At 45.9% G+C, this 15,875-nt stretch overlaps 1 protein-coding gene across 7 annotated transcripts in view; it reads right to left on the reverse strand.

Annotated features, from left to right (window-relative positions):
* The window catches only part of LOC125467654 (disintegrin and metalloproteinase domain-containing protein 12-like), a 243,940-nt gene that overhangs the window by 59,467 nt on the left and 168,598 nt on the right, over nucleotides 1-15,875 (reverse strand). For 5 of the 7 annotated variants that reach the window (XM_059650847.1, XM_059650852.1, XM_059650844.1 and 2 more), the window contains 3 exons: nucleotides 11,816-11,884; nucleotides 5,950-6,109; nucleotides 3,077-3,146 (listed from right to left, as the gene is read on the reverse strand). In XM_059650847.1, the coding sequence (XP_059506830.1) occupies nucleotides 3,089-3,146; nucleotides 5,950-6,109; nucleotides 11,816-11,884 (287 nt within the window). In that variant the 3' untranslated portion in view covers nucleotides 3,077-3,088. Of the gene's footprint in view, nucleotides 1-3,076; nucleotides 3,147-5,949; nucleotides 6,110-11,815; nucleotides 11,885-15,875 lie in introns of those variants that run through there. The other 2 variants (XM_059650849.1, XM_059650854.1) reach the window with 2 other exon arrangements.

Below are 15,875 nucleotides of genomic sequence, written 5' to 3' on the forward strand. Positions count from 1 at the left end.
CAATAGCAGTTCCAGCCTATGTTAGACAAATGAAAATCCCTTACTATTACAATCTTACACCTATCTGCTGTTTCCTCCTCTCAAAATGATCTGCCTTTGTTGTTTCTCAGTTCTACTCATCCAGCCTCACTGGGCAATGCCTTCAGGATATCATTCAGTACTGCTCTGACGTTTGTCCTGATCAAAACTGCTACTCCTGCTCCTCTCTTGTTTTTTAACCCTGGAGCACTGAGCCACCTTCCTCAGCTGTGTGTTAGCTAGGATGTCCCAGTCCCACGTTCCCATCCATGCCCCAAGTTCATCTGCCTTTCCTATCAGAACTCTTGTATTGAAAGAAATGCAGTTTAATTCATTAGTTCTCCCTTGCTCCCGGCTATGCTCTTGCCTGCCTTATCTATTTTACTTACTCTCTCTAACTTCTATCAGCCTTGACCTGCTCTCTATCTCACTACTGTTTAGGGTCCCTCTCCCAAGCCAGACTTGTTTAGTCCAAGGAAGCTCTAGCTAAACTTCCCACCAGGATATTGGTCCTCCTCCCTAGTTCAGGTCACCTCTATCCAGAAGCGATTCCAACAATCCAAGAATCTGAATCCCTGCTCCCTGTACCAGCTCCTGAGCCCTATCCTCGTATTCCTAATCTCATTTGCAAGAGCCACCATGAGTAATCCAGAAATTACTACCCTTGAGGTCCTGCTTTTGAACTTCTTGCTAAACTCCTTACATTCACTCCACAGGAGCTCATGCCTTTTCTACCTATGTCATGGGCACCAAAGTATATAATTACCCCTGGCTGCTCACATTCTCCTTTGAGAATTCACTACAACTGCCTGACCCTGGCACCAGATAGGCAACACACGATCCTGGAGAATCATTCATGGCTACAGAAACTATTCTGTGCCCATGGCAAGGCAATCCCTGATCACAACTGCTTGCTTGGATTTTGCCATATCTTGCTTTATAGTAGAGCCAGTCATGATGTCAAAAAACTGGCTCTGCTATTGCTGTTTTCCCTTGAGAGGCTATCCTCCAACAATATACTTTTGAGGGGGGACTGGCCGCAGGAGATACCTGCACTACATGCCTACTTATCTTGGCAGTCACTCATCCACCAGGCTAATCCTGTGGTTGAACCATCTCCCTGAAGCTACTATCCATCTCACACTCTGGCTCCTGTGTGTGTTCCTCATTGCTTCCAACCGCCATTCCAACCAATCCATACAGTCTGAGAGGAGCTGCAGCCAGACACTTAATGGAGACATAGTCACCAGGAACATAACTACTCCTAATTTCCCATATCTGACAGCAGGATCATACCCCTCCACTGACTGCCAACTCTGCACCGTTAACAGATCGCACTCAGGGCAAATAAAAGGTCTTACCTTGCCCAAACCTTGTTGTTGCCACCCACCTCCCCAGAATTCACCCTCACTTAGGCCTACAGCAACACTTTAAACACAAAGCAGCCCCTCTCAAAAATGTCCAGAAGAAGACATCTCCTCTCCTCTCCTAAACTTGTGTCAGTATTTTCTGTGGAGAAAGAAATGGAGGCTAGGGAATGCAGGGAATGCATTGTCTCAATAGTACTATGTTTCATCAATGAAGTGAAAGAACTGCTCAATGGATTACATCAACTCTCAGAGGGACTCTGTTGTCCTCGCTGTGATCCAACAGCAGATTTAGTTCTTCATTCAGATTCATAAGCATTGTGCTCAGTCTACTATCTCCAAACTGTACCATTCCCCACAAACAACCAGCTTCTCATTACAGGATCATATGCAGAACACAGACAGATACAGACTACACTAATTATTGGCCAACAGATGTCTGAATCTGTGAAGAGAAGAAAAGTTTCTAATGTTTGGAAGAGAATGCACTGTTTTTGCATTTCTTTCTCCCTCTCTATTCTCTTGCTGCTCCCTTGCACTGTGGAGAGCACCTTTCAATAAGAGGTTGTTGTTTACAAAGTTGGTAAAGGTTAGGTTTGCCCCATTAAGGGCCTTACTGACGAATTATAAAATAATTTTTAAAATTATTTGTTCGTGAGAGTTGGGCAACATTTATTGTCAGTCCCTAGTTGCCCTTGAGAAAGTAATAGAACATAGAACATAACAGCGCAGTACATGCCCTTCGGCCCTCGATGTTGCGCCGACCTGTGAAACCAAACTGAAGCCCATCTAACCTACGCTATTCCATTACCATCCATATGTTTATCCAATGACCATTTAAATGCCCTTAATGTTGGCGAGTCAACTACTATTGCAGGCAGGGCATTCCACGTCCTTACTGCTCTCTGAGTAAAGAATCTGCCTCTGACATCTGTCTGATATCTATGACCCCTCAATTTAAAGATATGTCCCCTTGTGCCAGCCATCACCATCTGAGGAAAAAGACTCTCACTGTGCACCCTATTTAATCCTCTGATCATCCTGTATGTTCTATTACGTCACCTCTTAACCTTCTTCTCTCTAATGAAAACAGCCTCAAGCCCCTCAGCCTTTCCCCATAAGACCTTCCCTCCATACCAGGCAACATCCTGATAAATCTCCTCTGCACCCTTTCCAATGCTTCCACATCCTTCCTATAATGCGGCGACCAGAACTACACACGATACTCCAAGTGCGGCCGCACCAGAATTTTGTACAGCTGCAACATGACCTCATGGCTTCGAAACTCAATCTCTCTACCAATAAAACCTAACACGCTGCACACCTTCTTAACAACCCAGTCTTACCGCTAAATGATGACATGTCAGAATGTCTGCATGCCAGTGATGTTGGTGCGGAAGGTCAGTCTGTGGAACTGATTGGAAAATTTGGATAGATTTCCATGTGATAGTGGGATTGGTTGGATATTTCGAGGTGGTACATACAGATGATCCCTTTGTCCTTCTGTGTGAACATTTTCCTGCCCAAGAGAAGAGCACTGGGGTCAAAGACTCAAACAATTGAAGGCAGAAGCTGAACTTCCTTTCAACATCACTCTGCAATATACAGCAAATATGGGATACATCCTCCCTGACCATTTGTCTTTGATGCCTTGCTGTTAGTCATTGTGTATGAGAAATTCAATTACTCACGGGGTCAGACTGTCAGACTGCGGTATTTGGAAGTGGATCTTGCAATCTTGTGGAGACGTCAATGTCTGATCTAAATGAAGAAGAAATCACTTTGAGCTGGTTGTACACTGAACAATCTTGCTCTTCTTCACTGATAGTATTGTGTTGGTTTTCATTTTGTCTTGGGATTTGCCCATTGCAAGGCAACATTTACTGTCGGCCCTAATTATATTGAGCTGTCTTTGTGAGCTCTTGTAGTGACGCAGGACCTTTGGAGCAAAGTAAGAACAGTGTCTGTTGTGTCCCACCTCATTTTCAGAAGATGTGCTATCGTTCCAAACGCATGCTGGAACCCAGTAGTTCTGAACATGTTTTCACAGCTATTTATATCAAATTTGAAAGACTGTGCACAGTTTATGAATGTAGGAATTAGGATTAGGGAGCAGGCAATTCAGCCCTTCGAGCCCACCCTGTCATTTAATAAGATCGTGGCCGATCTTATCTTGGTCTCAAGTTCCCTCTCCTCCCTGCTCCCCAGAGACCTTTATTCTACTTTTCATCAGAAACATATCTATTTTTTTCTTGAAACTCTTGATTGATTTTGCCTCCATTGCACTCTGAGATAGTGAGTTCCACAGGTTTGTAACCCACTGAGAGAAGTAGTTTCATCGAACATTTACCAGGATGTTGCCTGGTCTGGAGCGCAGGCCCGATGAAGAAAGGCTGAGGGACTTGGGTCTGTTCTCATTGGAGAGAAGGAGGCTAAGAGGGGATTTAATAGAGACATACAAGATGATCAGAGGGTTAGATAGGGTGGACAGTGAGAGTCTTTTTCCGAGGATGCAGACGTCGGCTTGCACGAGGGGGCATAGCTGCAAATTGAGGGGTGATAGATATAAGACAGATGTCAGAGGCAGGTTCTTTACTCAGAGAGTGGTAAGGGTGTGGAATGCCCTGCCTGCCAATGTAGTTAACTCAGCCAAATTGGGGGCATTTAAACAGTTCTTGGATAAGCATATGGATGATGCTGGGATAGTGTAGGGGGTTGGCCTTAGATTAGTACACAACGTAACAGAACATAGAACAACACAGCGCAGAACAGGCCCTTCGGCCCTTGATGTTGTGCCGACCTGTGAACCTTCCTCCTCTCAATCTGCATTTCTAATCTCTTGATTGAGACTGTCCCACAAGGGGAACATCTGTTCAGCATCCACTTTGTCAGTCTCCTTTAGTGTTTATATAGCTCAATCAGATTTCCCCCTCATTTTTCTGAACTCCAGTGAGCACAAGCCCAGGTTATTCAACCGCCCCTTGTACGACAGCCCTTACAACAGAAATCAACCTAGTGAACCTGCTGTGAGAATTGCAGTTTGCTGCTGATTTTCCAATGAGGGTTTCTGGGAGTGAGCCTGCTCACAAGGACAAAATCACAGGAAATAACAGCTTGCCATCTGGATACAGCCCAGATTTCAACCATAGGGTGGGTCACAGGAAACAGGCTAGGAAGTTCCATCTCTGGCTACCTAGGTCTCTGCTGATAATACCCACCATATAGAACACAACACAATTCTTCAAATGGATCCCAAACAAAGGTTCAATATAGGTAGCAACGTACATTATGATTCAACAGTTGTGTAGCTGTCAACTGATCAGAGCCAATCAACTAGTGAACGTATTGATGCTGGATTAGGCTTAAGGGACTGAATGGCCTGTTCCTATGGCTAGTTTCTCCCTGCCTTTATCCTGCAGGATGGTGCTGGAGTCGTACCAGTTAAACACCTCCCATGTGAATAGATTACAAAACGAAGAAGGAGTTTCCCATTCTCTCAGTACAGGTGCCAGGTTTCTGCCATCATCACGAGGTGTGAAGACAGGGCCTAAATTGCACTCTTTAGAACTCTACTTTCCGGTTAATTTTGAAAGTCAACTTTTGTTATGATTGAACATGGAATAAGCAAGTTGGTTCCTTCTAGAAATGTACTAGAATTACCAAAACAAAAGGTAACTCATCATCTTTGTGAGAGATAATGGGAACTGCAGATGCTGGAGAATTCCAAGATAATAAAATGTGAGGCTGGATGAACACAGCAGGCGAAGCAGCATCTCAGGAGCAGGGTCTAGGCCCGAAACGTCAGCTTTTGTGTCCTGAGATGCTGCTTGGCCTGCTGTGTTCATCCAGCCTCACATTTTATCATCATCTTTGTGGATGCTTACATCTTCTATTTGTTGGAACATTACAGTAAAACCTGCACAAAGCAGCAACAGAGAATGTGTCCACCCAGGTGGTTCTAAACAAAGGAAACCTCATTATGGCTGAAGTGGTGTTCACGGCCCCAGAGTTAGCTCCTACAGCACACAAAGGCATGGCTTTTATTGAGAGATATTGAAACCCCTGAGTTTCTCCAGTACTGTTTGTTTTATTTTAAATGGTACCTCAATGAGAACACAAAAGTCCAAAGAATACAGGCCCAGTTTGTCCAATCACTCTTCACAGGGAGTCCCATTATCCCAGGAAAGAGTCTGAACAACCTCCATTACACTCTCTGAGGCACTAATATCTTTCCCGAGAGAGGGAAACTGAAATTGCATACAGTACTCCAGGTGCAGTTTAACTGAGCTCCTGTGCAATTGAAACAAGACGGCCAGCTGTCCTGTACCCAAATCCTCTCATGATCAAGGCTAACTTCCATCCACCTTCCAAATAACCTGCTTCCCCTGCGTGTTAGCCTTCAGTGACTTATCGACAATGATACCCAGGTCCCTTTGTACATCAGCGCTTTTTACCCTCTCACCGCGGTGGCTCAATGATTAGCACTGCTGCCTCACAGTGGCAAAGATCTGATTTTGACCACAGGCTTGGGTAACTGTCTTTGTGGAATTATAGAGATCCTTACCTTAGAGCAGACAATGCCTCTGTTGTCGAAGTTGTTTTCCTTGCTCTAGTGCACATCCATCCCTTGTTCATTAGAAACCTCACCAGGAAACCAGTCAGGGGCAACAGGAACAGAAATAGCGCAACCACTGGCACAATCCATTGAAAAGCACTCAATGTATCTGCGAGAAGGAAGAATAGGTTAGTCTAGAGCACACCCCACTCAAGAACCGAGTCTCTATCTGCAGCAGTCATTCTCCAAAGGAAATTCGACAACAGACAGCATACAGTGCTCAACACAAGACCAGCTCAGTGCCTCAAATATGTTGCTCAGTAACCAGGAACATAGAACATAGAACATTACAGCACAGTACAGGCCCTTCGGCCCTCGATGTTGTGCCGACCTGTCATACCGATCTCAAGCCCATCTAACCTACACTATTCCATGTACGTCCATATGCTTGTCCAACGATGGCTTAAATGTACCTAAAGTTGGTGAATCTACTACCGTTGCAGGCAAAGCGTTCCATTCTCTTACTATTCTCTGAGGAAAGAAACTACCTCTGACATCTGTCCTATATCTTTCACCCCTCAATTTAAAGCTATACCCCCTTGTGCTCGCCATCACCATCCTAGGAAAAAGGCTCTCTCTATCCACCCTATCTAACCCTCTGATTATTTTATCTGTTTCAATTAAGTCACCTCTCAACCTTCTTCTCTCTAACGAAAACAGCCTCAAGTCCCTCAGCCTTTCCTCGTAAGACCTTCCCTCCAGACCAGGCAACATCCCAGTCAATCTCCTCTGCACCCTTTCCAAAGCTTCCACATCCTTCTAATAATGCGATGACAAGAACTGTACACAATACTCCAAGTGTGGCTGCACCAGAGTTTTATACAGCTTCACCATAACCTCTTGGTTCTGCAACTCGATCCCTCTATTAATAAAAGCTAAAACACTGTATGCCTTCTTAACAACCCTGTCAACCTGGGTGGCAACTTTCAAGGATCTGTGTACATGGACACCGAGATCTCTCTGCTCATCTACACTACCAAGAATCTTACCATTAGCCCAGTACTTTGCCTTCCGGTTACTCCTACCAAAGTGCATCACCTCACACTTGTCTGCATTAAACTCCATGTGCCACCCCTCAGGCCAGCTCTGCAGTTTATCTATGTCTCTCTGCAATCTACAGCATCCTTCGTCACTATCCACAACTCCACTGACCTTAGTTAATAAAATGTGAGGCTGGATGAACACAGCAGGCCCAGCAGCATCTCAGGAGCACAAAAGCTGACGTTTCGGGCACTTCCACCAACCTTAGTGTCGTCTGCAAATTTACTCACCCATCCTTCTGCACCCTCATCCAGGTCATTTATAAAAATGACAAACAGCAGTGGACCCAACACTGACCCTTGCGGTACACCACTAGTAACTGCTCTCCAGGATGAACATTTCCCATCAACTACCACCCTCTGTCTTCTTTCAGCAAGCCAATTTCCGATCCAAACTGTTATATCTCCCACAATCCCATTCCTCCGCATTTTGTACAATAGCCTCCTGTGGGGAACCTTATCGAACGCCTTGCTGAAATCCATATACACCACATCAACCAGTTTACTCTCATCTACCTGTTTGGTCATCTTTTCAAAGAACTCAATAAGGTTTGTGAGACATGACCTTTCTTTCACAAAACTGTGCTGACTATCGCAAATCAATTTATTCTTTTCTAGATGATTATAAATCCTATCCCTTATAACCTTTTCCAACACTTTACCAACAACTGAAGTAAGGCTCATTGGTCTATAATTGCCAGGATTGTCTCTACTCCCCTTCTTGAACAGAGGAACCACATTTGCTATCCTCCAGTCTTCTGGCACTATTCCTGTAGACAATGACGAGTTAAAGATCAAGGCCAAAGGCTCGGCAATCTCCTCCCTGGCTTCCCAGAGGGTCCGAGGATAAATCCCATCTGGCCCAGGGGACTTATCTATCTTCACACTCTGTAGGATTTCTAATGCCTCTTCTGTGTGAACCTCAATCCCACCGAGTCTAGTAGCCTGTATCTCAGTATTCTCCTCGACAACATTGTCGTTTTCTAGAGTGAATACTGTTGAAAAATATTCATTTAGTGCTTCCCCTATCTCCTCTGACCCCACACACAACTTACCACTACTCTCCTTGATTGGCCCTAATCTTACTTTCATCATTCTTTTATTCTTAAATACCTATAGAAAGCCCTAGGGTTTACCCTGATCCTATCCGCCAACAACTTCTCATGTCTCCTCCTGGCTCTTCTGAGCTCTCTCTTTCGGTCTTTCCTGGCTACCTTGTAGCCCTCAAGCGCCCTAAGTGAGCATTCACATCTCATCCGAACATAAGCCTTCTTCTTCCTCTTGACCAGAGATTCCACTTCCTTCGTTAACCATGGCTCCCGCACTCTACAGCTTCCTCCCTGCCTGACAGCTACATACTTATCTAGGACACACAGGAGCTTTTCCTTGAATAGGCTCCACATTTCTGCAGTTTCCTTCCCCATCCTATGCTCCCTAAATCTTGCCTAATCTCATCATAATTGCCTTTCCCCCAGCTGTAACTCTTGCCCAGTGGTGTACACCTATCCCTTTCCATCACTAAAGTAAACATAACAGAATTGTGATCGCTATCACCAAAGTGCTCACCTCCTTCCAAATCTAACACCTGGCCGGGCTCATTACCCAGTACCAAATCTAATGTGGCTTTGTCCCTTGTTGGCCTGTCTACATACTGTGTCAGGAAGCCCTCCTGCAGGCACTGGACAAAAACTGACCCATCTATAGTACTCGAACTATAGTGTTCCCAGTCAATATTTGGAAAGTTGAAGTCCCCCATGACAACTACCCTGTCTCTCTCACTCCTATCGAGAATCATCTTTGCTATCCTTTCCTCTACATCTCTGGGACTATTCGGAGGCCTATAGAAAACTCCCAACAGGGTGACCTCTCCTTTCCTGTTTCTAACCTCAGCCCATACTACCTCAGTTGATGAGTCCCCAAACATCCTTTCTGCAACTGTCATACTGTCCTTGACCAACAATGCCACACCTCCACCCCTTTTACCATCTTCTCTGTTCTTACTGAAACATCTAAATCCGGGAACCTGCAACAACCATTCCTGTCCCTGCTCTATCCATGTCTCCGAAATGGCCACAACATCGAAGTCCTAGGTGCTAACCCATGCTGCAAGTTCACCCATCTTATTCCGGACGCTCCTGACATTGAAGTAGACACACTCAATCCAACTTCTTGCTTGCCGGTGCCATCTTGCTTCCCTGATACTTTATTTCGGACCACCCTATTCTCAACTTTTTCTATACTCGAACTACAAATTTGGTGCCCATCCCCCTGCTGAATTAGTTTAAACCCACCCGAACAGTCTTAGCAAATGTCCCCCCCAGGATATCGGTACCCCTCTGGTTCAGGTGAAGACCATCTTGCTTGTAGAGGTCCCACCTACTCCAGAAAGAGCCCCAATTATCCAAGAATCCAAAACCCTCCCTCCTGCACCATCCCTGTAGCCACGTGTTCAACTCCTCTCTCTCCCTATTCCTCGCCTCACTAGCACGTGGCACGGGCAACAAACCAGAGACAATAACTGTTCGTCCTAGCTCTCAGCTTCCATCCTAGCTCCCTGAATTTCTGCCTTAAATCCCCGTCTCTCTTCCTACCTATGTCGTTGGTGCTAATGTGGACCACGACTTGGGGCTGCTCCCCCTCCCCCTTAAGGATCCCAAAAACATGATCAGAGACATCACGCACCCTGGCACCTGGGAGGCAACACACCAACCGTGAGTCTCTCTCGTCCCCACAGAACCTCCTATCTGTCCCCCTAACTATGGAGTCCCCAATGACTAATACTCTGCTCCTCTTCCCCCTTCCCTTCTGAGCAGCAGGGACAGACTCTGTGCCAGAGACCTTGGAAATATTATCATACACCTCAGGTACAAGTGGGACTTGGCTGTAGGCCTCCTGGCTCAGAGGTACGGACACTACCAATGTACCACCAAAGGCCCCAGCTCCTCAGACGTCCTGTTCAACCACTTTTCACCTGTACACCCTTAAGCCAACAAACGCTTTGTCTTTTAAAGACAATAAAGTAGACACTTTCCCAGGCCACAGATTTATATACCAACCTCCACGGGTTATCCCACTTGATGTCTCCAATAAGCAGGCAACTCCACTCCCAAACAGTATCCATATCTCCTGTCCCTTTTAACTCATACTGTGCTCCTCGTTTCCCTCCTGGTCACATTTCATCCCTACATATGGCCAGCAATTTTAACTCACTAGAACCTGGTTGGGATTGGAGATGGAAGTGAACTAATGAATGGAGATGTGTTGGGTCAGCTATTCAACCTGGTCCCACCTCTGCCTCACATTTCTGGGAGCCAGTTGTGAGATAAACGGGGAACCCATCTGAATGAGACTGACACTGATGGCTGCCGCCTGGAGCCATTTACAGAATCCAGAGGCATCTTCCTGACGTACTGAGATTAAAACCTGATGACTTGTCACTTGTAGGTACTGGGGTAAACAAGGCAGTGTTGGAGTTCTTTTCGATTTAGTGTTCAGAGTCTTGGTTCAGCTCTAAGTTGAGTTGGAGCAGGGCAGTAGAGGATGTAGAAATGATATCTGCTGAAAGTGGGAGAACTGTGCTTTCTCAAGGCCAGAGCAGGCTCTCATGGTAATCACAGAAGCTCACGGTGACACTCACCGGAACATCTAGCACATAATTCTGAGAAAGGTCACTGTGACCTGAGTTCGAAATATTCTGACGTTTAACCAGTAGAAACATTGCCAGTGAGATCACCTAACATTTCAATCAGTTGTGCCACACAAATGCCAGGCTATGACCATCACCAACAGGGACAATCTAACCCCACCACTCCTTGACATTCAATGGTGTTACCATCACTGAATCCCCCACTATCAACATCCTGGGGGTTACCATTGACCAGAAACTCAATTGGACTCACCACATAAACACAGTGGCTACAAGAGCAGGTCAGGGGCTAGGAATACTGAGGCAAGTAACTCACCTCCTGACCCCACAAAGCCTGTCCCCCATCTACAAGGCACAAGTCAGAAGTGTGATGGAATACTCCCCACTTGCCTGGAGAGGGTGTAGCTCCAATAACGCACAATAGGCTTGACACTGAAATTTGGCATTAGGAGTCTAATGATGACCATGAAACCATTGCCGATTGTTAGGAAAAACCCACCTGGTTCACTAATGTCCTTTGGGGAAGGAAATCTGCAATCCTTACTTAGTCAGGCCTACCTGCAACTTTCGATCCCGAGCAACGTGGTTACATAGAACATAGAACATAGAACAGTACAGCAAAGAACAGGCCCTTCAGCCCACAATGTTGTGCCGACCATTGATCCTCATGTATGCACCCTCAAATTTCTGTGACCATATACATGTCCAGCAGTCTCTTAAATGACCCCAATGACCTTGCTTCCACAACTGCTGCTGGCAACGCATTCCATGCTCTCACAACTCTCTGCGTAAAGAACCTGCCTCTGACTCTCCCTTTGCCAGGGCAGCAGACATATGGGAACACCATCAACTTCAAGTTCCCCTCCAAACCACTAACCATCCTGACTTAGAAATATATCATCGTTTCTTCACTGTTGATGGATCAAAATCCTGGAATTCCCTTCCTAATGGCACTGTGGGTCAACCCACAGCACATGGGCTGAGCAGTTCAAGAAGGCAGCTCACCACGATCTTCTCAAGGGTAGCTAGCGACAGGCAATAAATGTTGACCCAGCCAGTGATGCCATGTCCCAGGAATAAGAAGAAAATTACAATTAAGGGGCAAGATGCTTTGCAGGAGATATCTCACCTGACGTTTGGGTAGTATTTAGCAGCAGGGTGATGCTTGTTTCAGTTCCTTTTGTCTCAGGTGATGGAGCTGTGTGAAGTGAAAAACATGAATATCCTTAATCAATGTTCATGCACTGAGTCAATCACTCACTCACTCACTCCCTTCCTCACACTCTCCCCCTCACACTTTCACTCCCTCCCTCACTCAGTCTCTCACTCTGTCACTCCCTACCTCTCTCACTTTGTCCCAGTTTGAGAATCACACTGCACTGAGTATGGGAGTAACAATTGCAGCATGAAGACCTTCCTCGGTGTCTCCATCAGAACTTACATACCTCCTGACCTTCTGCTGACAGGTGTAAAGTACACTTGTGATAATGGGAACTGCAGATGCTGGAGAATCCAGGATAACAAAGTGTGGAGCTGGATGAACACAGCAGGCCAAGCAGCATCTCGGGAGCACAAAAGGAGACGTTTCGGGCTGAGACCCTTCAGCAGAAAGGGGAATGGGGCGAGGGAATTGGAATAAATAGGGAGAGAGGGGGAGGCGGACCAAAGATGAAGAGAAAAGAAGATTGGTAGAGAGGAGAGTACAGGTGGGGAGGTAGGGAGGAGATAGGTCAGCCCAGGGAAGACCGACAGGTCAAAGAGGCGGGATGAGGTGGTAGGTAGGAAATGGAGGTGCGGCTTGAGGTGGGAGGAAGGGATGGGTGAGAGGAAGAACAGGTTAGGGAAGCGGAGACAGGCTGGGCTGCTTTTGGGATGCAATGTGGGGCGTGGATGAGCTGGGCTGATTTTGTGATGCAGTGGGGGGAGGGGAAGAACTGGGCTGGTTTTGGGATGCAGTGGGGGAAGGGGAGATTTTGAAGCTTGTGAAGTCTACATTGATACCATTGGGCTGCAGGGTTCACAAGCAGAATATGAGTTGCTGTTCTTGCAACCTTCAGGTGGCATCATTGTGGCACTGCAGGATGCCCATGATGGACATGTCGTCTGAGGAATGGGAGGGGGAGTTAAAATGGTTCACAACTGGGAGGTGCAGTTGTTTGTTGCGAACTGATGAAGGGTCTAGGCCCGAAACGTCAGCTTTTGTGCTCCTAAGATGCTGCTTGGCCTGCTGTGTTCATCCAGCTCCACACTTTGTTATCTCGGATTCTCCAGCATCTGCAGTTCCCATTATCTCTCTTCCTCAGAACTAGTTCAGAACGAGTTGAAAGGAAGGGTCACCGGACCCGAAACATTAACTCTATTTTCTCCTTCACAGATGTAGCCAGAACTGCTGAGTTTTTCCAGCAGCTTTGTTTTTGTTCTTGATTTACAGCATCCACAGTTCTTTTGGTTTTTATTTGGATCCAGAATTGACTCAAAGGTAGAAGACAGAGGGTGGTAGAGGAGGGTTGTTTTTCAGACTGTAGACCTGTGACCAGTGGCGCGCTGCAGGGATTGTTGCTGGGTCCACTGCTTTTTTTAGCATTTATTTAATGTTAATATAAGAGGAATGGTTAATATGTTTACAGATGTCATCAAAATTGGTGGTGTGGTAGACAACCAAGAAAGTTATCTTACAGTGTATACAACTGGGTCAGATGGGCTAAGGGGTAGTGAGTGGAATTGAATTTAGACAAATGTGAGGTGCTGCATCTTTTTAAGGCAAATCAAGGCAGAACGCACAAATGTAATGTTAAGGTCTTGGGAAGTGTTGACAAACAAAGAGACATTGGAGGGCAGGTTCACGGTTCCTTGAAAGCGGAGTCCCAGGTAGATAGGATAGTGAAGAAGGCATTTGGTATGCTTGTCTTTATTGGTCACCGCATTGTGTATAGGAGTTGGGACGTCATGTTGCGGCCGTACCGGCCATGGGTTAGGCCATTTTTGGAATACTGTGTTCAGTTCTGATCTCCCAGCAAGAGGAAGGATGTAGTGGAACTTGATAGGGTTCATGATTTATAAGTGCCGGTGTTGGACTGGGTGGACAAGTTTGGATTTCACACGACACCAGGTTATAATCCAACAGGTATATTTGAAAACACAAGCTTTCGGAGTCTCTCCTTCAGGGCTAGTAGTATCAGAAACAGAATTTATAAGAGCAAAGGGTCACACCACAGACCAGGATGTATTAAACAAACCTGAGGTGCCGTTAAATCATTAATCATTTAGAAATTTTCAATTGATTAACATGTATATGTAAATCCCCGAATACCTTTTAAGCTACTGTCCTGAGAGAACTAAAGGTTTTATCAGTGTAATGAAAAGGTGAGACTTTAGGTTTAAATAAGGCATGTTAGGTGTGAGGCCTTGTTTCAAATCTGCTTGTGTTTTGGTTGGCATCAGATTGGATTCCTACAGTAGAAATTTATAAAACGCCACATTGACTGACTGTCTATAAATTGTGTGTTTTTTGAAAATAGAACGTATCTGCCAATACAAATTCACCACATAGACTCACATGTGTGTGCTGAGTGTTTGTTTTCTTTATTCATTCACAGGATGAGGGTACCGCTGGCCAGGCAGCATTTATTGCCCATCCCTAATTGCCCAGAGGGCAGTTAAGAGTCAACTACATTACTGTCGAGTCACATGTAGACCAGACCAGGTACGGATGGCAGTTTCCTTCCTCAAGGACATTAGTTAACCAGATGGGTTTTTCCAGCTATCGACAATGGATTCATGGTTATCACCAGAATCTTAATTCCAGAAATTTATTAAATTGAAATTCCAAAATTCCACCATCTGCCATGGTGGCATTAACCAGGTCTCCAGAACATTATCTGGGTCTCTGGATTAGTACCACTAGGCCATTGTGTGTGTGTGTGTGTGTGTGTGTGTGTCTGTGTGTGTGTGTGTGTGTGTGTGTGTGTGTGTGTGTGTGTGTGTGTGTGTGTGTGTGTGTGTGTGTGTGTGTGTGTGAGAAGTGGAGGTGTGGGTAAGATTTTGGAGAGATACTCATCATCATCAATAATTGCGAAGAACATGGCGTGGTTTCTACTGGGAAGTACTGGGCGATATAGCGTACCCTATCATGGACTACTGTTTAGAAACAGTCTCATTGTTTGACACACACACACACCTCTAACAGGGACAAACACCTCTGTACTTCACTCTAACGCAAGCCCACTGACAACCTCACATGCTGCATTTCTCTAGCATCCAGCTTAGACATATTAAAATACTCATGGCACGGTGGCTCAGTGGTTAGCACTGCAGCCTCACAGCGCCAGGGACCCGGGTTCAATCCCAGCCTCGGATGACTGCCTGTGTGGAGTTTGTACATTCTCCCCGTATCTGCGTGGATTTCCTCCGGGTGCTCCGGTTTCCTCCCACAGCCCAAAGATGTGCAGGCTAGGTGGATCGGCCATGATAAATTGCCCTTAGTCTTCAGGTGTGTGGGTTACAGTGCTATGGGTCTGGGTGGGATGCTTCAAGGGACGGTGTGGACTTGTTGGGCCGAAGGTCCTGTTTCCACACTGTGGGGAAACTAATCTAATCAATTGTCCCCTATGGACAAGCTCAAAGCAGATACAGGAACTGTTCGGATGCAAGGAAATGAGATGGACACCTGAAGATGTTGAAATTGCCCTCACAGGAACAGGGTATGATGCTCATCAATTGCCAGTTCTCGCGTGCCAGTGAAAAACCATAATGACCTCCTCAAAAGGCAGACCAGGGATATGGTGCGAAACCTCCCGGGAGCAGACAGCCTTCAACACATTTACAGCCTTCAACACATTATCAATGACAATGAGCACCTCACCAAGATCTTCCCCACACCCACACTTCTCACCTTCAAACAACCACAAAACCTTAAATAGAACAGTGCTCGCAGCCTTCAGGACAACAGTCACCATACACTATACAATCCTCTCATGGTAACCTCTGTAAGACATGTCAGATCTTCGACATGGACATTACAATCACATGTGGGAACACCACCCGCCACATGCATAACAGATAATCATGTCACTCGGCCAATGTTATCTATCTCATATGCTGCAGACAAGGACGCCGCGAGGCATGGTATATTGGTAAATGGACACCATGCAACAATTGCCATACAGCGGCATTCCCTCCCCATGTGGGAA

This window comes from Stegostoma tigrinum, chromosome 1 (assembly GCF_030684315.1).
Source record: "Stegostoma tigrinum isolate sSteTig4 chromosome 1, sSteTig4.hap1, whole genome shotgun sequence".
Lineage (NCBI taxonomy): Eukaryota > Metazoa > Chordata > Chondrichthyes > Orectolobiformes > Stegostomatidae > Stegostoma > Stegostoma tigrinum.